This window comes from Dasypus novemcinctus, chromosome 12 (genome assembly GCF_030445035.2).
Source record: "Dasypus novemcinctus isolate mDasNov1 chromosome 12, mDasNov1.1.hap2, whole genome shotgun sequence".
Lineage (NCBI taxonomy): Eukaryota > Metazoa > Chordata > Mammalia > Cingulata > Dasypodidae > Dasypus > Dasypus novemcinctus.
Genome location: NC_080684.1, coordinates 95,865,313 through 95,892,298, shown reverse-complemented (window position 1 = coordinate 95,892,298; position 26,986 = coordinate 95,865,313). Strand labels below are relative to the sequence as shown.

Sequence of the window (26,986 nt, the reverse complement as noted above, 5' to 3'; positions counted from 1 at the left end):
GATATAGTTCAGTCTTGTTTCCTGAGGCCACTTTAAGATGAGCTCAAGTTGATTCCTGTACTAACTTGGTTTTCGTTATTCAGCAGAAGGCTCCTTCTTCAGTTTTGCTTTAGTTCTTGATCCCTGACTCTGCATTTAAATGATTGTGATATTACAGTTTATTTGTGGCTCTCCATTAGGACAAAGGAAATCCTGTAGTGTATTAATTCTTTGCTTGGAACCGAAGCATTTTGAATATTTGATATTGCTATCTTTGGAAAAAGAGAGAGAAACTTCTGAGGGAAATGAAGAGTTGTTGAGGGTAATTAAATTTTGAGGAGGGAGATCCTTCTTGTATTCTCCCCCAGGCAAGAATCTAGCCAGGGTGGAAAGGCATTGCCTCACCTAATCCAGTTAAGTGGCCAGGTCCTGGATGAATAACTTGGGCAGACCTCCCAATGGATTTGGCTAGGTGTCTCCCTTCCCCCTGCTTTGCTTGTGTGTGCTAACATGATTGTGGAGAGGTTGTATGTTGCAGTAAGATAACTTTTTTTTTTTTGAAAGGAGGAGACTTCTCTTAAATACGGTGGAGAAAAAGTCAGAGGAGGAATGTGATTGTGTACTTTCGTCATGTTTTTGAAGTGTCAGTTTGAGAAAAATGGTAGACAAGAAGCCAACAGTCTCCTTTCTCTCTCATGGCAATGCGTGGGAGGGCTGAGGGTGGGTGGTGGTGTCTATTTCAAGCATCTAGAGCAGGAGCACTGGTTACTAATTTTGTGTTAGAGAAATATTAAACTGTCCTTTTGCATTTGTTCAGATTGTATTACTAAGAGCCTGGCCATTAAAGAACAATGGCTCTTTTTTTGACGAAGGTCAAAGGTCACAGTCTCCCAAGTTTGGTGGTCAGGTGTTCAGAAATATCTTATAAATTTAGTTGAAAACCTGAGCAGATGCTCCTGCTGCTGTTTACCCCAAGATGGGGTGACATTCTTCTCCCTTTTTTTCCTTCCCCACCCCTTTGGAAACCAACCAATCACACAGAAGAATGGATTTCAGTGCCTCTCTGCCCTCCTCCCAAAAGGAGACTGCCTGAAGGACTGAAGCTCTCCAAAACTGAGCCTGAGTGTTTAACTCTTGGGTGTCTGGATCACAGGAAGTGGCTGCCATTGTAGCTAGCTTGTTCTCTTGATTGCATTGCCTCTCTGAGCTCATATAATGTTAGACCGCGCTTGCTATAATAACCAAGGAAATGATCCTAATGAGGCAAGGTGCCATGCATTGAACTTAACAGATCTCTAGTTTTAAGTCTTAATTCTGCTAATAACCAGACGTGTAACCTTGGGAGAGTTACTTTCCCAACTTGAACTTGATTCATTTTATGCAGAATGAGGGGGAAGAGGAAAGGGAGAGAATGAACATTTATGGTTTATTTATATATGCCAGCCACCAGCATTTTATGTATGACTTGCTTAAAGTTTGGGGAAAGGCAGTTAACCTATATTGAGTCCCTCTTCTGAAGCATTTGCTTTTTATTTATTACCTCATTAAATTCTCACAACTCTGCAGGGCACATAGTATTCACCCAATTTTATAGATGAGAAACATGAAGGCTGGAGAGGCTGCCCCAAGGTCACATAGCTAGTAAGGCCCATCTGGCTCTAAAGCCAGCTTGCTTCCATTCCTCCAGACTGTCCAGAAAAGCCCTAAAAGTCCCTCCAGCATTTTCACTCATACTCTGAACGCTTTAATTCCTTAAGAGCTTTTAGTCCTGCTCTGTAGAAAGAGCAGACATTACTGTCCCCTTCACAGCCCTGCTACTAGAGCAGATGAATGACTTAGACATTTCCAACCATCTTGTAAAAGCAGCAAAGAAGGTGGCGCAGCAGTTTTCTCCTTCTTTCTGGAAGTGCTCATCCTTTGTTGTCAATACCCTCTCCCCATTACTACTCCTCGTTTCTCATTTGTGTGCAGATATTTTCTTTTCTTTTTGTCTTGTGTTTGTGATTGTCAGTTAAGAATCTCTGGTTGTAGGGAGGGGTGGAATTTTGAGGAGGTACTTTTTAAAAATTTTTTTAAAAATTACATCACCTATCCCCATAGCTTTTCTATGACATAGGTATACCAATATTGGGTTTATTCCTACCTGGACTCCATAATGATGTATATATATTTCCTGTTAAGAGCTCCTCTTTTAGGTATAACAAATTTTAAGAGCTTTGTTTTTCACTATAGCCTCCTATAAATTAACCTAGCTCTCTGATTTAATAGGGACACCTTGTCCTGTGGAATATTTTCTGTTTCTTCTCCTGCAGATTTTACTTATAAATTTAGAGAAAAACAACTAGGTGAATTTGTAGTGATACTTTATTGTACCAATTAAAAAACATTACTCCAGCACCCTAAAGTGTCAGATTTTCCAAGGAGTTGGTTTTCTCTCTTTTGTTTTTGTGGACTAAGAATTAGGACAATAGGCAAATATCTTAACAATTGTACTTTATTAAGGCAGACACTGACTTGGGTGTTCTATATGCATTTTTTTTTTTTTTAAAGGAGGTGCTGGGGGATTGAACCCAGGACCTTGTACGAAGGAAGCAGGTGCTGAAACAATTGAGCTATCCCTCCTCTGTTTTATGTACATTTTAATTTAATTTTCACAGTAACCTTTCATTTATAGATGAAGAGATCAAAGCTTAGAGAGGTTAAATTCCTTTTCAAGTCCATAGTAGTAAGCATTGATGCAGCAATTTGAATTCAGGTCTGTTTCCCTTCCTAACCCAAATTCTTTCTTTAGTCCCATACTGCCTCTGGAAAATGATCTTGAGAGTCCATTTAATTATCCATGCCCATGCCTCAGCTTTGATTATCTCTGAAATCCTGAATATCCTTTTTTTTAAAAGGGAAATTGCATTTTATAGGATAAACATCACAATTAAATTTTTTTTTTTTAAGGAGGTACTGGGGATTGAACCCAGGACCTCGTACATGGGAAGCAGGCACTTAACCACTGAGCTACATCCGCTCTCTTAAAATTTTTTTAAGGGAATTATTTTCTGGTATTTGTCACCTGGTATTTTTACTGATGTTTTAGTTCAGATTATTTTTACTAAAATTTAAACTGTCCTTTCTTATTCTAAGTGAAAATGCTAAATAAAAGCATCATCAGATATTGGAATACTCACCATCAAATCCTGGAGAATTAGGGATTTCACTGTGAATTGGAGTGGGCAGGAAGTGATAGACCTTAAAAGATGAATAAAATACAGGTGAATGGGAAAAAGCAGAAACGAATTTTCTTGGGGTGAGGAAATGTTGTCATTTCCCCTATCACTTGATACTTTGTTCTGTGTTCACCATCGCTTTGAGCACCTAAAAATGATGATGAGAATCTAGTGAAAGATGGGTTGGTATTACTTAATTGTCATGTGCTTCTCCTTTCCTCTTTTTAGGAATTAGTTGTGATTCAACTCTACACCTATGTTGGGCTTTCCCAGCTTTATACCCTGAGAGATTTATATAAGAGAAGTATATACTTACTACATTGTTTCTGCCATCCAGATCAGATCAAGTATTTCATCAGTGTTTACTGGATGCCTATCATATGCTGTCCACATCTCATGACACTTACAGTAGTGAGATAAATAAGACATGGTCATTGCCTCCAGGAGCTCACAGTTGAGTGGAATTTGCATTCTCTTTTGGGAGACAGATGAGACCTACAAACCTGGAACTAACAATAGACCGCAGCCTATGTATAAAGTGTAAAAAAGTAAGTGAACCAGGGACAGCAGATGTTATTGGCGTTCAGAGATGAAAGAGTTTAGGGTTTGCCAGAGCAGCAAAGTCAGGGTTCATTTGAAATTCATCCAGAGCATGACTTGGGGCAGGGCTGTGTTGAGATAGTGTATGGGTCATATCATTCCTAGTGAAAGGAATCAGTGAAAATGGCTTGGTGGATTAGGATAATGTATTTATGCCTTCTAGAATTGTTGTTGGAGGCATAGCTAGAGGCTGGAGGAGAAAGATCCTACCAATTAGCATTTTTAAGTGGGGAACATAAAGATGCCAGCAGTCAAGGTAAAAAAGAAAACCCAAAACCTTAATACCTGAGGAGATCATAATTTTTAGGAAAAAATTTATTTTTAATAAATCCCTTACATTTATCTTTTAGTTCTCCTAATTAGCTTTTGAGTACAGTATCCTCTATATTAGTAATGACTTGATATTTATTCTAAAATTTTTAGGAAAAAATTTATTTTGAATAAATCTCTTACATTTATCTTTTAGTTCCCCGATTAGCTATTGAGTACAGTATTCTCTATACTAGTAATGACTTGATATTTATTCTTGTTGAGTATTTAAAAGATAGGGAACTATCACACAGTGATAAAGACGTTAATATTCCTGTTGCCACTCACATTTGCCATAAGCATGGCTAGATTTGTATAACAATATGATATTCCTTCCTCAAAAACCCACCAAATGAAGAAATCTTCTTTTCAGCTTTTTAGGTTCCTGAAACTTATCTAAAACTACGGTGAGAGAAGGCTTCAGGAAAGGAAATTCTGTTTCCCTTCCCCCCAGCCTCATGGTAGCTTAAACCCTGTGGAGATAAAGATAAATGTGGGAAAACTCAGGATGAAAGGAACATTAGCGACCAGAAAAGTCAGGGGAGGTCATATCAGGCTCAAAGTGGAAACTATGTTACAACCTAAGCAAGGAGCAACTGATAGGTCTATAAATAGTATTTTATCTCAAAATTTTTGGCATGGCTGTAGCTTCCCATGTGGAAGACTGTTATATTTACTAAAAATAAACTGTATTTCAGAAATACAGTAAGTCCCACTAACTCATTTTTGTTATTGAAAGTGTAGTAATAGCCAGAAAATACGTTTATAGCATGTAGTATGCACTAGCTTTCGGGAAAACATTGATATTGAAACCATTGGTTCGATCTGGGATAAAATGACCAGGCCCAGGCTAATAAGGATTAAATAGATTTCCCTTCTCAGAAGATAATGTTATTTCATTGTTTCTACTAGTTTAGAAGACCATGGACCCTGCTTTTTATGCGTCCAGGCTCATAAATTGTCACTGTAAGATAAATGGATTGGTTAGGAAAAAGGATGGTAGTTTTAATTCTCCAGAAGTCTTATACAGTAGAGTTGCTTGGATATGGCCATTTAGTGCAGAAGGGTACATAAATTGGCATGATCTTTGGTATTCCTTCCAGGGAACAAAACCTCTCAAGTTATCTTGAGTCTGTTTCTCACACTTCCGTTATCCTAACTGTAGCCCTTTAAACTGTGGAGCAAATTCTTGGCATCTATCTGCCTGTCAGCTAATCTCTGACACCCCTGCTAGTTTGTTTTCCTTCCTCTGAGTATATGTGAAATTTGTAAAAAGGATCTATTAACATTAGTATCCTTTTAGAAGACTCTGAAAACCTGAAATTGGGCAAATAGTAAAATTTCTTAATGCATGTTTCTCAGTGAAATTTGACCATGGAATACTTTTCAAAATGGTAAATTGAACAACACAGCATCAGTATGAACTCATGGTCAATGTGTGTATAGATTAACGTCAACACAGATTATCTCAAAGACAAGTTAATGGTTTAGGAAATGGATTGTTTTGCTTTTTCAAACTTTAAAACAAATTTTTAGAAAAATTAAATAATTTTTAAGAGCGAAAATTAAAGCCCTTAATTCAAGTTTGTTTTAAGAGGGGTATGTATGTGCTGCCTTTGCCTTCCTGCCTTCTTTCTGCATCAGGGGATGCACATACTATCCTTTCTCAAAGATAACTTGTTGCATACTAAGTAGAAATGATACACACATGTTTTGTAGATTTCTTTTGAATGAATACATTTTTATTTTATTTTTCTTTTTAGAATGAATACATTTTAGAAGAGAAATATTGCTAGCATCAATTTAAAAGTTACTGGACTACCTATTGACAACTTGCAAAATGCTTTAACAATTATAGGTCTCAAATACATCATATTCATTAGTTGCTTTAAACCTTTTACACTGTTTTTCTTTCGTTTCAACCATCAACTCCTTTCTTTTTTCCAGTGCTTTAAAGAAGGAAATTGAAGTTCCTGGTGTAACATTTTCTGAAAGATAAGGAGATGGGAAAGTCAGTGAAAGAGGTTTGACAAGTTCACTGGATTCCTTGAGCCTCATACCTAAGTTTCTGCCTATTTGATTGGTTTCATCTAATAGTTTTTGTTTTGCAGTGACATTTACCAATTTGCTGCTATAGTGGTAGTTGGAATGGTAATGACAGTACATAGTCTCCCAACCTTGCTGTAGCTTAGTATGACTAAGTTCCGGCAGAAATGTTACATGGGACTTCCTGGAAGTCTTAAGTGGGGAAGGGGAGCACCCATTTTTTCTCCTCCAAACAGGTTCCTGGAAATACAGGAATGGTAGGCTGAAACTGGGCCACACTTTATACAGAGAAAAGCAAATTGGTGTAAGGATCTGGGGTCCTCGATGACTGGCCAGAACTTAGTCTTGTGGTCCTACCTACCTGCAGCAAGGTTGGCAGATGTAGTCCTTTCTTGGGTGTGTATGGTAATGTGCTAGAATGAAAACTGGGGTTTTGTTACTAAGGAGGAGGAAAAAGTATTGAGAAACAACAAGGATTCTCAGCTTTAGGGACTATCAGAGTGACTTGACGTTGCCTCCCACATGGCACAGAAAACTATTCTGTGACTTCTCTGGGAGATTTTCAACCAACCTCTGCCATATGATCCAGAAGGTAATTTTTTTTCCTTGAAATGCTTTCATCTGTGTGCAAAAATTAACAAAAAGTTAAGTACTATGTGATAATATTAAGGATTATTGTAGTGTCCATTTTAAGTTCAACTTTGAAGTTTTTTGAAATCAGTTTACTGGGAGTTCAAATAGTATAGAGTAAGCCTTTTAATAAAAGTAAAGCACAAGTATCAAATATTTAAGTGTCTGGTGATTGGTAAAGGAAAAAGTGTAATTTTCTCCTTCAGTGTTTGAAGCCTGGATGAGAGCTATTCAATATTCATTTTTTAAAAATTGATTATTATTATTTTGAATAAACAACACATTCACATGGCTCAATATTCAAAAGGTACAAAGTGGTCATATAGTGAAAAGGTACTCCCCCATTCCTGTCCCTGAGTATCCCAGTGTCTTTTCCCTAGAGGCAATGGGTATTTTCACCTTCTTGTGTATAATTCCTCCTTCTCTCTCTGTCTCTAAACCAATTCGTATTGTGCTATACAGTGTTCTCCACCTTTCTTTTATCACTTAATGATATATATTAGGATATTTCATAACATTATTTGAAGAGCTTCCTCATCTCTACCCTTTGCTCCCCTTTAAAGGGTGTACAGTGTTCTGTTGTCTGGACGAACCATAATTCATTCAACAGAAGGAGCTTGTCTTGTTCTCATATCTGTACCTGCTCTGTAAGCAATATTAATTAATATTGGTTGAATTGAACTCTTGAATGGAATTTGTGCAGAATATTTTAGGAATGAGTTTTTTTGGTGGTTGAGTATTACAGTTAGCTGAGAGGATTTTCCCATCTTTAAGCACCAAGATATTTAAGCTTAACTCATTTTAGAAATAAGTCTTTCTAAAACGTGTCATATAATTGTATAATTTATTTCTTCTAAACAGGGTATAATAGTAATCCTTTCCTTAAATGGTTTTTATTACAGTTGTCAATGTCAGTTATTGTTTAGTATTGTAAAACAGGAGCTTTTGCAGATGTAAGGCTGGTTAATTTTCAGTGGGCATGGAGCCAAATTACCCGGACAGAAATATTTTTAAGATAAAAAGAAATAGATTCAGAGGAAGGCCTAATGGTAGCTTTCCTGCTGATGAAAGTGCATGAATATGTTGATATTCTGGGCACCAAGAGGCCCTTTTTGCTTCCTGATTATTGACTATATTCTACAAGAGTTCTGCCGTATTTTCAGGACTGGGTGTTGTCCTGAGTGACATTATAATGACAGATATGGGTCATTATATATATAGCCATAACCTACAGAATTGAGTGGGAGAGAGTGTAAAGTACAATGTAAACTATAATCCACGCTTACTGGCAGTTTTCCAGAATGTGTTCATCAATTGCAATGAATGTATCGCACTAATGAAAGAAATTGTTAACGTGAGATAAAGTGGGAGGTGTGGGGGGTGGGGCATATGGGAATCCCTTATATTTTTTTATGTAACATTTTCTGTAATCTAAGTATCTTTTAAAAATAAATAAAAAATATATTTAAAAAATAGTTCTGCCCAGGGAAGCAGCTGTGGCTCAATTGATTAGGCTCTCCCATCTACCATATGGGAGGCCCTGGGTTCGTGTCCCAGGGCTTCTTTGTGAGGGGAAGCTGGCCAGCACCCGCGGAGAGCTGGTGCAGCAAGATGATGCAACAAAAGGGAGACAAGCAGACACAGAAGAATGCACAGAGAATGGACACAGAGAGCAGACAGCAAGCAAGCCACAGAGGGGCAGGGGGAATAAATTAAAAAAAAAAAAAAAGTTCTGCCCAATAAAACTTAATGTGTAAATGGAAATGTTCTGTATTGGCCCTGTCCAATACAATAACCTCTAGCATCACATGTGACCCTTGAGCCCTTGAAATGTGGCTAGTGTGACTGAGGAACTGACATTTTAATTTTAATGAAATTAAATGACCATGTGAGTAGTGGTGACTGTGTTGGATGCCATGGTTCTGGACTCTATATAATTAGCTTCTATACCAGAAGCTTGATTGTAGTTGAGTTTGGATTGGGATAATTTTGGGGGCGGGGGGCTGCTGGGACTGTGGAATGAACCCAGGACCTTGTTTGTGGGAAGCTGGTGCTCAACCACTGGGCCATGTCAGCTCCCTAGGGATACTATTTTTAATTGTACTGAGAAGAATACATTTCTATTCTTAGAAGGGAGGCAGTTTGAAATTTGATGATCAAATTAGTTTAAAGTAAATAATTAAATTGGAGCTGCTTTTTCATATTAATAGTATGATTATTTTAAGCTGTAACATTCTAAAGTCATTGATGCCAACATGTATTTATGGTTTGTAGCTATGGTAAAGGTTTGAGCCTGTTTGGTAACTCAGGTGATATTAGTAGCACTCTAAATTTATTTATAGGACTCTGTTAGATAAGTTGCCTGTGTGCCAGAAACTCCTACAAATATCTTTGACCTTCCCTAGCAAAAGTCAAGGGATAAAATGTTCCATAATAGATTTCAGTAGTATCTGATATACATAAAAGATTACTTTCTAATGGAGAACTCTATATCAAACAAGAAGGCAAATAAATTATAGATTTTGATGACTCCTAAGGAGAAAATAAATGCACATTAATAGAGAATATGCTGTTGTGAGAAAAGACTTCCAACTAGATAGAATGGTCTGGAGAGTTTTGTTTGAGGAGGTGATATTTAAGTTGAGATGTGAAGAATAAGAGGGAGCCAGCCCTGCAAAGAATGGAAGTAGGGAAGGGGGAATTCCAAGAACTGGGACTAGCAATTTAAGGGGAGATTGGAGAGGGATGTCTTGCCCTACGTTAGGAACTGACATGGCTCATTGTATTTAGGGCTTAGTGATTGAGAAGGAGATAATGGTGTGAAATGAGGTTGGAGAGGTGGGCACCTAGCACATCATAAAAGACCTTAGAATAGGTTGGATAGAAAAATGCTAAGTGCATTGTGCAGCTATAGAAACAGGTGATCTGATTTTCGTTTTAAAAAGTCCCTTGGGCTGCTGTGTGATGAATGTTTTGAAGGGGAGCAAGACTATTGGCGCTGTTCAAGAAAGGGATGATGGTAGCTTGGTTTAAGGTGGTGGCAGTGGAGATCAAGAGAAGTCAGACATAAGGAATTCCTGATTACTTGGGTCTGAAAGTGTGAGAGAAGGTCTCTAGCGTTCATAATTGCCGGGTAGTGCCACTTACAAGGAAAGGGAACACCAATGTGTAGCAGATTTCAGGGGTGGTGGTGGAGGTGGTGCCCAGTTTTGGGCAAGTTTTATGTTTATCAGGCCTGCGAGGTAAGTAAGTAGTCACACTAGAGCATGGAGCGAGGTGTTGGATTAGGAATATAACTTGGTAATTATTGTATGTTGATGGTATTTGAGGTGATGGGAATGTATAAGGCAACTCAGAGCAAGGAGAGGATGACCCAGAATTGAGCCCCAAGGAATGCTTGCATTTTAGAATTTTGTTGAGGGAGAAGCCAGGAAATGATACTAAGGAGGAGTACCAATTATGCTTGAGAAAACCAGGATTATATCTCAGAAGCTAGAAGCTAGAAGAGAATATTTTAAGAAGGTTGTCAAAATTATTAAATCCTGCTAAAAGGTCAGATAAATTGAAGGTGGAATAAAAATATCCATTGGATTAAGCAATGTGGAAGTAGTTGACTTTGATGAGTTGGTTTAATGGAATGTAGATCTTGGAAACCTGATTTTGAGTAGGTTGAAGAAGAAATAAGAAGTGAAGATGTGGAGACAAGCATAGGAACCTATTTGAGAAGTTTTATTGTGAAGAGGTAAGGGGATATGGTAGGTAACTGGGTAGCTGGAGGGAGGTGAGAAGTCAAAGGAGGATCTCTTTAAAAAATATATGGCTTATTTAGCCATTTACTCATTATTGCACATTGTTTAACTTTTTTCTTTGCTCTTACAGATTGCCACAGTGAACTTCTTTTACACATATGGGGCTTTTCTAAGATAGGCTACTTAGAGTTGGAATTGCCAAGCCACTGGCTGTGCACATTTAAATATTTAAGAGATATTTCCAGACAACACTTACTTACACTTTCTGTGTCAGGTTATGAGAGCAAAAAGGGAAGTTTTCTGAAGATGGGAATATGTTTGTTGGCATGACAGTGATCAGTAGAGAGGAGAGATTGATGACGCAGAGCAGCTGATTGATGGAGCACTCGCAGCTCAGCAGAGTCTTTATCTAGATTTAAGGGGATGGGGATTTAGACCTAGGTTTGAGGAGATGGGAGTTTAGAGCACAAGTAGTGAGAGAGGCTTCTGATGGGAGGGATCCTTCCTTCCCTGTAATATATTGTAAGAAGGAGGCGATGCATGCATTTCTGTGGAAGATTGTCGGGTGGTGAGAAGATACTGTATGAATGCTTCTCTTTTAAAATGAAATATTTGGGTGGAGTATCAGCTGAGAGTGAGTGGGGAGGGGAGAATGGGCAGGTTTGAGGAGAAGGTAAGACATACTCATTTGGAGAATAGGAAAACGTACAGGGGCAGTTTTGGTAGGATTGCTTGGCACTCTGTAATGCCCATTTGGGGTTTGTGTTCATGAATATATAGTCAATCAGCTTGGTTATATGATTTTTCTCCAGCACCATTCAGCTGACTAGCACAGGCATAAAGACGACAGATAATTTTATGTAACCAGGATTGGAGTTTTGCTAGGTGGCAGTGATGGAGAGGACAAATAACTGAGGGTATTTGCAAGGGAGGGATTTATAATTGTGGACCTTGGGATCAAATTGGACAAAAAAGGCAATAGAAGACAAGATTGGAGGAGATGGAGAATGAAAAAGTTTTTGAGTTAGGAAAACTTGGCAAGGTTCAAAAATTGTAGCGGCGATGATACCAGAATTAGAAAGATGTGAGGTTATCTGAGAGATTGGTTGAAAAAAAAAAAAAAGGGGAAAACAAGGCTTTTAAGATAATGCACTTTCCTGTTTTTAGGATGTAGCTCTATGATCCCTAAGAACTGGGAGTAAGAGCTCTAACAAATCATCAAAGAGCTCTAAAAAATCAACCTATATGCCTACAGCTTTCCTGAGAGGCCAGGTTTGAGAGGTACCCTTTTCTCCATACATATACCTGGAGCTTACTTTAGATACCACAGAAGGTAATCATGATTCACAAGAGGTTTCTGGGACCATTTTCTTGATGATGTAAGTACTAGCAGCTGGACTTGGCCAGTGGAAATTCAGATACAGTGTGTGTACTCTCAATTCCAAACCTGATGTCTACCCTTTATTGTTTCCAGTCTTGGTAATGGACAGAGATAGAGTGCAGGGCTATATCCAAGCTAAAATTTCCAAGGATTTTTTAAAGGAGGAACCAGGAATTAAATTTGGGACCTTGTACATGGGAAGCTGGCTCTCAACCACTGAGTTACACCTGCTCCCCAAATTTCCAAGGACTTTGAAGGCCTTGATTTGGTTTTGTCAGTGAATAATTGTGCTGTAGTGGAAAAAGATCAAGGGCTTGGAGTCTTATAAATTTGTGTTCAAATTTTGGCTCCTTTATTCACTGTGTGATCATGAACACAGTATTTAACCACTTTGTACCTCAGTTTCCTTATATGTACAAAAAAGGCAATACAGAGAAATTGTAAGGATATAGTGAAAATGCAGTGGAAATTTCTAGCACATATTATGTCCTGAGTAAATAGTAGCTGGTGTTGTTTTGTTGTTATAGTGAAATCAGCAAGCAGGACTTACTAGATAGTCTTTCAGTGATTCAGATTACCTGACAGGAAAATGGCACTCATATCTCCTCTTTTGTGTCTTGAGTCTCTGCTGCTGCATCAGGACAGTGTTCTGTCTAGATTAGCCTCTCAGATTTTAATGTGCATGTAAATTACCTGTGTTTGATATTGTAAATCTGGGGTATAGGGCCTGAAATTCTTTACTTCTAAGAAGCTCTAGGGTGATGATGCTACTACTGCCAGTCCATGAACACATTTTGAGTAACAAAATTCTGTTAGAGAGAACTGCCCTTTGGGAGTCCTTACTATTTTTAAGCTGAGAGGAGATGAGGTAAAAAAGAAAGCCCCATTCTTTCAACTTTTTTTGTTTAAGTCAAATTTAGTTCGACTTTATATGATCTTTTTCTATAGCTGATGCTTGTTGTAGTAAGTTTATATTGTTTCTGCCAGTCTTGAAAGTGAAAAGAGTATAAATAATTTCAGAGGGTTACCTGGGATTTCTTTTGGAAACATTTCAGTGCCTGATTTCTCAGGTACATTTTTGAGAAATTGTGCTAGTTATCGATGTATACATACTTTCTGGTTACCAGCCTTTTATACCCACTGAGAAATTTAAATAAAACAAGTAGTCTCTTGAATTATTAGGCTTCGAGGCAGAGAATCTAAAATGTGGCTCTACTTTCTGCCCACCAGACATTTCACATTACAAACTCCAACAGTTTCAGAAGTAGGAATTCAGGATGCATTATAAGGTTAGAATTACTAGCAGCACCCATCTTGATGTTCTCGATTATGGGACTTTCCTTAACAACCTTGCCAGAGACTTCTTTTTTGTCTCCCTGGAAGACTTCCTTCTCTGATGTCCAAATTCATACTTTTGCTCATCTGACCTAATATAGAGGCTGAAAAATTTTAGAGTATAGTTGAGCAGTCTGAGAAAATGTTCTTCTGATAGAAGGAAGATGTATGCATTGTGATCTCTATGCAGAATTATATATTCATAGTGTGGAATTATCATACCTCTTAGTCTTGATTTGAATCCTGCATAGCTATAAGGCATTGGCTTCTTTATTTGACTTTGATGGTTTGAAAGAAAAAAAATATTCTCCTACCTCTTTGTTACCTTTTATATTTTTAATAAGGTAGGGAAATGTGGACATGCAGGAGCATGAATAAAAAAGGTCCACTTGTTTGCCTGTGGGGTGTGTGTGTGTGTGTAAAGGGAACACACAGAAATTTTATTTCTGTCTTGACTATCTACCCAGAATTTCAAAATTCTGATCAGAAAAAAGAAGAGATGCATTTAGAATAGGATTTTATAAAACACTTTCAGTGCTTCTAAAGTATAATGGTTCTGCCTTGAGGTTTTAGAAGTTTTCAGAGTTTTTGTGACATATTTAAACTTACCGTTTCATTTTAAGGATCTCTGTTCTCTATGTAGTTATTTTTCTCTTGTTTTGCTCTGGATATGTTTTTATTTTTATCCCATCCCAAGCTCGATTAAAAGACACCACCGTAAAGTGAACAAGATGAATATGTGAAAATTTATTGCATTTGTTTTATTGATACTTGGTTAAGAATGAATGAGATTTTTAATGTAACAGTTTGTGTGATCTACGTATCTTTAAAAAAATGGAAAAAAAAAGAACTAGGAGAGGAAAAAAAAGAATGAATGAGAGTGAGTATTAAAATTATGTGCCTGCAAAGAATTGGAAAAGACTGTAATCTGAACCAGTGTGATTTTAATATAGTTATTTAGAATGGAATATAGGGAGGCCTGGTGATTTAAGATTTAGGGCATGGGCTATGAAATTAGAGAGGAAAGTTGAATGTAACTTGATTATTGATACATAAGACATTGACAGAACAGGTATGAATGCCTTTCATATACACCGAAGAGTTTAAGCAACAGTTTATATATAAAGTCAAGATTTGTTTTCCTTTTTTTAATTAATTAAAAAAAATTTTTTTTAAGTATCTTGTGACTATCCAAGTTTTTGACTTGAAAGTTTTTACTCCTTTTTACTGGAAATTAAGATAATCCTGTCTTTAAAGGAAGGCGAGAGGTTCTGCATAAAAGAAAAATAAAAGTTTGGGCTAGGCTAAGAATACTTGCCCCCACCTCTCCAAGTGTAAATGAGCTGGGAATTTAAGGTAGGGAGAGAAAAGAGGTATTGTTAACTCTCACTCTCCAGAGAAAGGCACATATTTAGTGTGAAAGAAAAGAAAAAGTGACTTTACTTTCTACCCTAAGAAAACAAAAGGAGCTCCATCTTGGCATACCAGTGCAGTGAGGAGTGTTAGGGAGAGTGAATGGACCATACCTGTAAAGGGCCTGTCTTGGGTGTGAGACTTGCAGACCTTACTTGGAGATTTTATGAACAGGAGAGAGCTGTTACAACAGGTCTGAGGGAAGCAGAACCCTGAGGCAGCTGGAAGGAGGTAGGCCTCTTGTTTTTGTTTTTGTTCTGTTTTTTCTTTCTTTTATGAAGTAAAGGAGTGCAATATTCCTCAGAATGACTAACCGTTTGAGAATTTATTGTTCACCTATCGTGTCCTAAGTACTATGCAAGAGACCTCATGGACAGAAATAGATCAAAGACCAGGTCTTAGGTCTCTCTCCTGTTTAAGGTGTAGGTAGAGGAGATGAGATTTGTACACAAATAGCTATAGTGGTAACTGGCAACAGAGAGAACTACTCTGTTACAAGCACTGGGCTGCAGCCCACAGACCAGGGGAGAGAGCACTTACAGCTGGGGTGGACTTTGGGATTTCAGCATAGAGAAATTGGTTGGAGAAATGAGAGGAGCATGGGTATTCAGGCAGGTAAAGACTGCTATGAGCAAAGGCCATAAGGTGGCTTTTTGTTGTATGGAGTGAATTCATTGTTTTCTGAATAAAAACTGCTAGGACAGGTGATTCCATAATACTCCTTCACCACTGGAAATAATGGATAAAAGCTTTGCCCGGCATAAAGGAGGCACTTAATAAATGTTTGAACTGACGTGAAATTAGAAAATGTGGTCACGAGGAGCATGACAAATCGTTTACATGGTTATATCATTTGATCTAATTACAATAACTGCCCAAGGAGTATTGGAGTATTATACCGTTTTTGTTTTGTTTTGTTTTATTTTGTTTTGGTTAAGGAAACAGAGGACTAGACAGGTTCAATAACTTTCCCTAGGCCATGATGATAGAAACTGAGTGCAATCCCAGGCCTTGTACCCTGCCCTGTCCCCATGCCTAGTAAAGTCTCTGCAACATACTGGGGGCTCAAGGTCCACTTGACGCTAAATCCTGGTCTTTTCCACTTTCAGAAGGAAGTCTATGTTGATCTGAACTAGAGTAGTAGTAATAAAAGAGATGAAAAACCTATTTGAGTTTGTCTATAATTTTTCTTGTGTTTTAAAGTCTTAAAGGATGAGAATTATTAGTGGTGAAACTTAATAAAGAATAGTGGCATAAGGCTGACTTTGCAGGAAGGGAGTTTTGTCTTTGAGCAGTTTCTGTGTTCATGCTTGGCTTCTGCCAGGGGCTCCAGAAGAATTAGGATAGAGGGGAAGCTTGGCTCACTCTCTTTGATCTTGGAGGGCAGAGCTTTTTTGATTGCTTCATTCATGTTTAAAGAACCCATCTTAAATTAGCTTATGTCTAGCATTTGAAACTTGGTTTTGGTGGTTTATTACTAATCCCACCCATTCCTGCCTTTTGCAGTAATCTTTTTGAGGGGGTGATTGTGTTTCTAGAAGTAGAATGACAGATTCCCTGAAGGCAAATACAGAAAGTGTGTGCTGTGCCCTCCAGTTCAGACACATGGGGCTGGGAACTCCCAGAGAAGGGGGGGGGGGAGCGGCGAGGGAGGGAGGGCGAGAGGGAGGAGAGAGAACAACAGAACAGTCAGCTGGAGAGAAGGGAGGAGGGGGGAGGAAACCAGTCGTTTTTAGGATTTTTAAACTCGAGTGATTTTGCGGGGTGGGGTTTCTCCCCACCCCGAACCTTGCCCCCCATTCTGGCACCTCCTTTCCTACGTGCCTTTTTGCAGTCCAGGATCAACTGACCGCTGAGTTTGAGCAGCCGGGTCTGACATGATGTACCTCTGGGTGAGTACAGAGTGCTGTGGGTGAGGGTTTGCACTTGCACATATAAGGAATGGAAAGTCGCGAGATTCTGCTCTTGCACAAATGGCCTTCCCCACAGAGCACAGACTGCCACATCCCCTTCTAAGAAACTCACAGGTGTTAGGTTTTTAAACCTGCAGTGATTGTGATTTTTTTTTTTTTTTTTTTTTGAACATTGTTTGTCTTGTTAGATTTAGGCCCAAGGGCTGAGCTCATAGCACACTGCCATCCCCTGGGCTTGGAAGATTTGGAGAAGGCAAGTGAGCAGGTGAATGAACTGGTCACTCAGGAGTGGCATTATGCATTCTTGGCCCATTCAGGTTCAACCTGTGTTTTGTTTTGGGGGTACTGACCTTGATAAAGCCATCTCTTTAGATTTTGAGAGCCAGTAGGTGGCATGATTCCTAATTAGGGAAGTGCATTTGTGAATTTTTATTTAAAAATTTTTATTGTCCTTCACAGTAGTCTTAGGAAGTAGGCCACTGTTGTTATTAAAATTTTGTAAGGTAAGTAATTAAGTCACAAAGACTGATTTGCCCTTCGTTAAGTACCTATTCTGTAGCAACTAGAATAGTAAATAATAACCAGATAGTTATCAAGCATTCTATATTTGCCAAGAACTTAATACTTTACATTATTTTAATTTATTGTTAACTTGGCATGGAGGGAAATTTACTAGGATTAGAGATTTTTAAATTATGAAATGTGATAATCTTCGGGAGAGTGACAGGGAAAATAATACAGAAAAAACTCTGCTTTAGTTGTGAAAACAAGAATATCTATCTGTAGTCTCTTGCAAAGATGGCGGTTTCCTCTCTTGAGCAGACAGCTGTTGTGTGTTGCTAAGGGAGCCTTGTAGATGTGATGCCCTTGGCTACTAGCCAGCTTTTGAAGTTTTACTTTGCCCTTTGCCCTTCAGCACAGATGCCTGGAATTGCAGGAACCTACTTGGCTCAGGCAGGCTAAATTTATAAATATGAGAAGGCACAATTTAAACTAGGTGTATGGAGATGGAGCTTGGTCATAGATGTGTGTTGGTGGGTGGGGGTAGGGGGAGGGTTTCCCTCCCTGCTTCTCAAATTGGATATGACCTTGAAATGTAATTTCTTCCCGTCTGTTGCTTTATTTTTATATTATTCATAACTCAAAGAACTTACCTGAGAAACTGATGTGCTTTACGTAGCTTTTACCTTTCTATGAACTAGTCTGTAAGACAGGTCTAGGCTCTTTGCAGCTGTGTCAGTGGGACTGCTCAGCACTGTCTGTTGATCAGGAGGATAGGTTATTCTGTCTTTTGATTTGTTTGGAAGAGGAGTTAAGAAAGGAAGCAAGTTGAATTAATTCCATTTCTACTCTTCTTCAATTTTTATTTTTTTTAATTTTAGGAGGTACTGGGATTTGGACCCAACAGCTTGTACATGGGAAATAGGGGCTCAAGCACTTGAGCTGCATCCACTTCCCTCCACTCATTTTTATTTCATGAAAGCAGACAGCGACTGTCTCCTCAGTTATTCCTTTTGTACTCAGATTACAATTATTTGTATATTTGTCTCAATTCCCTTTGCTTATTAGCTTCTAGAACAGAGCTTCCTAGCCAATGTGCCACATGTTGGATTGAGATACAAGTATGCTAAAATAATGTTTCCTGCAGCCCCTAGAGCAGTCAGGTGGGGCTTGGGGCTCCCCTTATACGGCCTAGTTTTTTTTTTGCCAAAATGTGCCATAAACATATATTCATTTTAAAAAATGTATACCATGATAACAGAAAGTTTGGGTAGCATTGTATAAGAGGGTAAAAAATTTATCTCTTTATTATCTGCATCATCTAGCCTGGTGCCCCATATATTTGTTGAATTGAATGAAGCGGTCCCTAAGGAGCCATAGCTGCTTAACCCTCAGGATAAAGAGAAGAACATCTAGGTAGTCAGGCATTAAGAGGGAGGTACTGAGTTACAGTGGAGAAAACACTGGACTAGGAAAAGGAGATCCCAGTTTTAGTCCAGGTTTAAGGAGTACTCAGCCTTCTGACTTTGGGCATTCATTTAAGTATTCTAAGCCTCGAATTGGACAGAACCTCTTCTAATTGTAAAATTTTGTGAAGTGAATGTTATGTAACAGTAAGTCTGCCAGAAAGACATCTTACGAGGATGTAAGAGTGTTTACATCCTCGTGAACATAAGAAACCTGTTAAACATATCAACTGCATTGCCTGCTTGGTGAGGTGCCAGCAGTGAGTTAAAGACACTTTCAGGGTATTCTAGAAAAATTACTGAGTTATGTCAATTATTAGGACCTCTGGGTGATATGGATATTCTTAGAACCTGTTGAGCTGAAGAATAAAAGTTAGAGCTCATTCACACATTTTAGTTTTTGTGGTTAAATGTGATACATTCATTTCCTCCTCTGTGTCCTGTGTTCTACCTCTTTGCCGGATCTTCTCCCCCACTATCCTGCCGAGTCACCCTTCTCTTATAGTGAATTTGTAGCACTAGTGGGCAGCACAGTAGGGTTTAAAGAATGTGGGTTTTAGAGACAGACTTCACTGGGTCTGAATTCCACCTCTGCAATTTCCAGTTAGGTGGCCATGAGCAAGTAACAACCTCTCTGAACCTCAGTTTCTTGTCACAGAGAAAATATTACCTGTCATGCCAGACTGTTGTGAAAATTTGAGATAATCTGTGAATATTAGTAACATAGCATGTGACACATAATAGATGCTCGAAATGATAACTAGAACAAACCATCCTTTTGCTTTGAACATTTGCATAGAGAGCTGCTCACAACCCCTGAGTGCTTTCTCTGTCATATTGAAAATGTCATTGAATTCATGAAGAGAGAACTTTGATAAACATGAATGAGGTCCTTTTTTTTTTTTTTTAATTACAAACACAGTCTATATGGAGCATTTCCTCTAAAATTAGTATTTTAAATACTTGCAACTATTTAAGGAATGATAACCCATATGTTTAGCATATACCTTCCTTAGTCCTCAATGTACCTGGGAGTTAACTATCTTCATTTTACAGGTGAGAACAACAAAATTTCAGTTACTTGATAAAGTCACACAATTTGGAATTGGCAGAATTAGGATTTGTACCCTGGTCCGTCTGGCCCCAATGCTTTGTATACCACACTTAAATTCTTCTTTTATTTATTCAATAGTATCCACTTTATCACTACTATCATTCATCATGATACAGGCTAAAGTAGAGAACTGAGAATAAGGAAATATAAATTCTAATTCCATTTCCATTAATTACTTGAGACTAATTACTTTTCCAGGTCATGAAAAGTGGGTGATAGTTTTTAGAAATATTGATGGAGTAATCTTAGAAAAATTTATCAGCCATTTTAGAAATAAAATAGTGAGTGACTGATGGTTTTGTTCTAAGACATGGGAATTGTAGATTATGAATCAGAAGATCTAGTTTTTGGTCTGGGTAGTGTGTGTTGGAGATTGAATCAGGTCACCCATAAAGACATGTGCAATTCTTAATTCATGTTCCTCTGGTTGTGAACCCATTTGTAAATAGGAAGATGCCAGTATTAGTTAAGATGTGGATTCATTTATGAATAGAATCTTCAAAGATTCTGTTGATTGGATCTACAACATTGGAGTCTTAATAAGCAAAGGAAATTCAGATACAGTGAGTCAGAAGAAGCCAGAAATCAGTGGAAAGAGGAACAGAGAGAGAGCTCACTGTGTGATAAGGATTGCTGAAATGCTACAGACTCCACGAAAGAGCAAGGCCTGCCAATCCCTTGATGTCGGGCTTCTGACCTTCAAAATCTTGCGGCAATAAATTTCTGTTGTTTAAGACAACCCGTTTTGTGGTATCTGTCAAAGCAGCCCTGGCAAACTAAGACAGTATCATTATTAATAATGTCAATGCTAGGCTATGGTGCTACGTGAGTGGTTTAGATGAAGTGGTAAAGAGAAGTATGGTTGGCACTAAAGAGATTTTAAAAAGACTAGGAAGAACACGAGATGGGATCAGAGAAGTAGATAGAGATGTAGGAGATGCGCCATCTGGAAGACTTGGACTTAAGATGATGGTTGGGAAAAACAAAACAAAAAAGATGATGATCGAGAGGAATGAGGATGTGTGCCAGGATAGAATTTTACTGGAAGTCTCTTGTTTAAACGCGGTAATTAGTTAAACCTTAAAGCCAGAGCAGTAGTTCTTAAACTTTGACCTGAACCATAATACACAGATTGCTGAGCCCCTTCTCCAGAGTTCAGTCAGAAGATCTGGGTGGGCCTGGGAATTTATATTTCTAGTAAGTTCAGTCGATGCTGAGACTGTTGTACCAGGTGCCATACTTTGAAAACCATTGGTCCAGAAAAACTAATTGGGGTTAGTAAACAGTTATTGTCAACTGTAGCTCAAGATGATATGTGGGCTTGGGTGATAGGCAGAGGTTCCTCTGGGACAGCTGTGTGGGGCATCTCTTTGACTTTGACAGTTGAAGGATGGAGTGAGCACGTGAAAAAAAATTTTTTGTTTTAGGAGGTGCTGAGTATTGAACCCAAAATGAGGCTACACAGAGTTGTGCAGTATTTTCTTCAAGGACAATGGGATGAAAGGACATAGAAATTATGGAGATAAATAATCATGCACTCTAACAAAGCCCACATGCCTGTGAATCAATGGTATGGGCAATTGTTAGCAGGACTTCAGAGAAATGGATAATCCCTGAAGGAGAGGTTGGTTGCAGAAGGATTTTTTTGGAAGAGGTGTGAATTAAGCTAGATTCTGGCAGAACTGAATAGAAACAAGTGAGGTAGAAAAATGGTATAAGCAAAGGCATGGTGTCAAAAATAAACATGTTCCACTCCTAGATATTTACCCAAGAGAATGAAAACCTATATCCAAACAGACTTGTGCACTAATGTTCTTAGCAGGATTGTTGTTTTTATTTTTGTTTTGTTTTAAGAATGAACATGAAATGAAACTGACCATTTCTTATGAGCCCTGTTGCTTTTATCCTGGCCTTTGCCACTATTGCCTCTTGCCTGTATTATTAATATAATATTCTAATTGGCCTCTGTGCTTCTGCCATCTCCCTCACCCCACCCCCAGCCCCAAAGTCTGTCTTTAACACAGTGGCTAGAGTGATTGTTTTAAACGTCAGATTATATTGTATCTATCTCACTCAGCATAAGATGTCCTACTTGGCCAATAAGGCCCTGTATGTTCTCTGCTTATGCCTTTGACCTCCTTGTCTTCTACTTTTCTTCCAAGCTCATTTCTTCTGGTCATTCTTTGAACATATCAAACATACCCTAGCCTTAGGACCTTAGCACTTGGCTGGATCCCCCTGCTCTTTCTCCGGATATCGACATGACTTCCTTTCTTGCTTCCATTAGGTTTCTACTCAGATGTCATGTTATCGTTGGCACTGACCCTATTTATATGACATTTCCCTACTGCTTTGCCCAACATTTTTCCTATTTCCTATTCCTCATCTATATTTTTCCCCATAGCACCTACCACCATCTGATATGCTGTATATTTATTGTCTTTCTCTCTCCACCTCTACTAGAATATAAGCTCTCTGAATGAAGGTACTGCTGTAGAAAGGTGTCTGACCCAAAGTAGAGGGTATTGTTTCAGCATTTGTGGAGTAAAAAGAAGGGAGGAAGAAAAGTTTGGAGAATAATGAAGAAATCAGTTTTGTCCAGAAGAGAGAGGAATGGAAGAGATGTTTTGAAGTAGAAATGTGGGTATCTTTAATACCAGATCACTTGGTTTTGTAGAAAATAAGGAATTCTTAAAAACATTTTGAGAACAGCAATGTTTGACTTGAAATACTGTTTTGTAATTGGGCTTATGGATAGAGTAGTTTGGGGAGGGACTAGAGTCAGGGAGAAATTAATTATTATTGTAGCTGTTAAAGTATGAAGTAAAAAGACCTTGGAATCAGGGTTTTGCAGTGAGAATAAAAATTTTAAGTACAGATGAAAGCCTTATGAATGAATGCTAAAATAGATGGTAATCTTTCAGTTGTATAAGATAAGAAAGCTGCCTTTGCTCTTTATTTTAATAATGGCATTTATGCATAATCCAGTATCTTTTGCATGTTTCAAACCAGGATATGGAATTTTGTTATTTTAAAATTTATAAATTAGGGAATAAGTTTGGAACCAATTAAGCAAACTTGTAGACTTTAAATTGTATGTTTGAAGGGGTGGTCAGAGCACACATACCAGCGATGTGAAGGAAAGTAGGAAAGATTACCACTTGCAAGATAACATTTGTTCAGGTGATTTAGTTTCTTTCTCTAACCAACAAGTACACTGTAGGAGTTGTAGTCCTCCTTCATTAACTCCTTTTTCTTTTTTTGGTTCTTGAAATATATGTTACCTTCAAAGCTCATGATCTAGGTTAATGCACTGCATTCTTGTTTAAAATCCACATCCTTCCCTGAATTTGAGATAACTTTCCTTTTCAGAAACCTCTTTCAGTATCCTTAAATGACATAAAATATGCTAATTGTAGTATAAGACCAGCATAGAGTAGCCACAAACATTGGTTGAAAGGTTAATTAGATGTTCTTAATATAATGAACTGTCCATGTAGCAAAATGTCTGGCTAAAAAAATTGGGTTCTGATTGGCTTAGCTGAGATCTGTAGGTTCTGTAATATCTTTTGTGGGTATTAATTCATATGGTGTTTTTCTTGCTTATTTGAATCTAGACCATTAATTGAGAAGTTAAATAAATCGAGGCCCAGCATTCATACTTTCAAATAACTGTCAAGTGATTTTTCCTGAGTGTGAGATGACTCCTTTAATTGCTGGTTGTTAGTATTAGTCCTTTAGCAAGGTTTCCGTGCCCTTGAAAATCAGTAATAACTGATTATACCTTCATTGTGTACCCCATCATGTGCTGGTTACAGTTCTGTTCTGGGCTCAGTCATTAATCTGCTGTGTGAATATACACATCATAGGATCTTTATGCTCCTGTGTCTTATCTGTAAAATGGGGGCAATGTTGCTCCACAGTAGCATTGTTGGATGTCTTTCTCTGGTAAACTGACATCTAAATAGAAACATTCTTAATGGTTTATGTATTGTATTTATTGTACTTTTGTTTGGAAGTTAGGCAAAAAGCCTTATGATGTTTTTTGCCAAGATTATATTGGAAGTCTCACCAGACAGTACCATGTAAAATTGTATGCCAAAGGGGGGAAAATCACATCTTTGGGGGAGGACATGAATCCAGTTATATATATATATATATGTGTGTGTGTGTGTGTGTGTGTGTGTGTGTATACTCCTGTGGTATATTTCATTAATTGTGGTACTAGCTTTATCCTTTTGTTTTCTTGTCTAATTTGTTAAATTTCTGTCCAGTATAAGTTTGCTGGACTTATTGAAAGTGAAATAGCATAATCTTAGTGACTCCTGTAGAAACAGGGTATTACCTTAGATTGGTAAAATTCCTGGCCAGTATACTTTGGTTGTATTTCTACCAGAGCGACATTTATCAAGTAGTATTTGTGTTTAATAAGTAAGGGTTTATTTGCAAATATCACCCAATATTAGAGACATTTTTAGAATTGTAAAAGACAGTCGGGGCTGGAAGGGAGAAGGGAACAAATTTCTGAGTGTTTCCTATGTATGAGACACTGGGACAGGTGCTTTCACAACTATTATCTTATTTCATGTTGCTTATTTCATCGTAGCAATGGGGATTGTGATGGTTTGAAGCTATGTACCCCAGAAAAACATGTTCTCTTTTTTTTTTTAATTTTTTAATTTTTTATTGATTTTGTAAAAATATTACATAAAAAAAAATTATATGAGGTCCCATTCAACCCCATCACCCCTACCCCACCACTCCCCCCCCCAGCAACACTCACTCCCTTCATCATGACACATCCATTGCATTTGGTAAGTACATCTCTGGGCATCTCTGCACCTCATGGTCAATGGTCCACATCATGGCCCATACTCTCCCACATTCCATCCAGTGGGCCCTGGGAGGATTTACAATGTCCGGTGATTGCCCCTGAAGCACCATCCAGGGCAACTCCAAGTCCCAAAGGCGCCTCCACATCTCATCTCTTCCTGCCATTCCCCATATCCATCAGCCACCATGTCCACTTTTCCCATTCAACATGTTCTTAAACTTAACCGATTCTTGTGAGTGTGAACCCTTTGTTAGTAGGACTTTTTGATGAGATTACTGCAGTTCTGTGTGGCCCAGCCCAGTCAGGATGAGTGTTAATCCTTTTACTGGAGTCTTTTTAAGGAGAACGAAATTCAGACAGAGAGAAGGCAGTGGGGAACAAGAAGGTGAAGGTCAGTGGAACCTGGAAGAGAAGAAAGAAGCCAGGAGAGGCAGTGTCATATGACAGAGACCAGGACCAAGGATGCATTGTCAACCAGCCCCAGGATGCTAGTCTTCAAGAAGAAAGCATTGCCTTGATGACGCCTTGATTTGGACTTTTTGCTGGCCTCAAGGCTGTGAGGCTTTAATTCCCTTGGTATTTGCTTGAACAGCCAAGGAAAACTAGAATAGTGATATTAAAATTTGTGACCAGGTGAAACAGCTAGAAAGAAGAAAAATAAATAATGGAAAGAAGGCCTAAATGGTCTCAAATTCATCTTCTTTCCTTACTGTTTTTTTTTTTTTTTTTAAAGATTTATTTATTTATTTATTTAATTCCCCTCCCCTCCCCTGGTTGTCTGTTTTCTGTGTCTTTTTGCTGCGTCTTGTTTCTTAGTCCGTTTTCTGTTGTCGTCAGCGGCACGGGAAGTGTGGGCGGCGCCATTCCTCGGCAGGCTGCTCCCTCCTTCGCGCTGGGCGGCTCTCCTTATGGGTGCACTCCTTGCGCATGGGGCTCCCCTACGCGGGGGGACACCCCTGTGTAGCACGGCACTCCTTGCGCGCATCAGCACTGCGCATGGGCCAGCTCCACACGGGTCAAGGAGGCCCGGGGCTTGAACCGCGGACCTCCCATATGGTAGACGGACGCCCTAACCACTGGGCCAAAGTCCGTTTCCTCTTTCCTTACTCTTAAACAAATTTTTGCCTCTGTCTCTTCCAAAAACACAGCAAAGCAGTACAACCTTCTATACCTATATCTTTGCTCTTCTTATTCACTAAAACCAACACTTAAAAGCTTTGAGCATCTTTAGATCATCTTCTGATTCATTGTATACAATTTATATGTCATTATATCAAGCCTTTTAAAACTTTTCCTTAAAGTAGCCAAAAAAGTAAAGGAGAATAAAGGTATATCTACTCTAGACAAGTGCTGTCAACATTTCTTTTGTATTCTGGAGGCTTGTCTTAAAAATTGGTTAGAATTTTACATTATATTCTCTGTTTATTTTACTATTTACTAATTTTTACTTAATTTTACTGGAAGATTTTGAAGGAAAAAAGATGTTCAAAGATGCACCATTTTCATCCTGTGACTTTTGTATGCCTTTTCTTATGCATACCCCAGTTTGAGAAGGATGGGATAAGAAATAGGGAACATGGGTATCAGGACTCCTTGCTATTACTAGTGTGTAATAATAGCCAACAACAAGTGAACACTAGGCTCTGTTTTAAGTATTATACATGTATTAACTCATTTAATTCTCAGAATAATTCTCTTTGATATGTAATTTTACTGTCCTCATTTTACGGGTTAATCAACAGAAACATAGAGGCTAAGTAATTTGCTCTAGGTAACAGAGCTAGCAAAGGTAGAAGCCGGATTCCCCACCTTAATGGGGGCCATCATAGAGGCTGCCTTTCACAGACTGAAAGCGTAATAGCAAATTGGTTTAGAGTACTGGCTCTGAAGCAAGACTGTTCGGTGTGAATCTGGCTTCCTCTCTATAGGGCTACTTCAGAGCTAAGCAGTTTGTTGTCCCCAGTGTGAGAACTTCAAGATGGAGAGCTCGAGAAGGCAAGTACCCAGAATGAAAGCCAGTCTTTCTGTAACCTAATCTTGGAAATGACACCCCATCACTTCTGTTATATACTATTCATTGGAAGCAGTCACTAGATCCAGCTTAAACTTAAGAGGAGGAATTATACAAGAACATGAATACATGCCCCATGGAGAGGACCATATGGTAAGGAACTGATGTCTAGGGCCAACAGCCAGTTAGGACCTGAGACTTGCCAACAGCCAGGTGAGTGAACTTGACAAGGGATCCTTCCCCAGTCCAGCCAGGAGATGACTGCAGTCCTAGCCAACACCTGATTGCAACTTAGTGAGAGACCCTGAACCAGAGGGATCCCTCCAAGCATCAGCTGGATTGTTGACCCAGCCCAGCTTTGGGTCCTACTATCTCAATTGTTGAGATAAAGAACATTTGTTTTAAGTTGTCAAGATTGAAGGTGATATGTTACATAGAAATAGGAAACTACCATATTTTCGTACCAGAAGTGGGGTGCTTCTAAAAC

General features: G+C 38.5%; 1 protein-coding gene across 45 annotated transcripts in view; it reads left to right on the top strand.

Moving 5' to 3' along the window:
• Positions 1–26,986, top strand: part of RBFOX2 (RNA binding fox-1 homolog 2) — a 295,584-nt gene that overhangs the window by 119,177 nt on the left and 149,421 nt on the right. The window contains exon 1 of one of the 45 annotated variants that reach the window (XM_058308739.2): positions 16,343–16,552. The exons of 43 other annotated variants lie outside the window; for them this stretch is intronic. In XM_058308739.2, coding sequence (XP_058164722.1) covers positions 16,538–16,552 — 15 coding nt within the window. In that variant the 5' untranslated portion in view covers positions 16,343–16,537. Of the gene's footprint in view, positions 1–16,342; positions 16,553–26,986 lie in introns of those variants that run through there. One more of the 45 variants, XM_058308728.2, reaches the window with a different exon arrangement.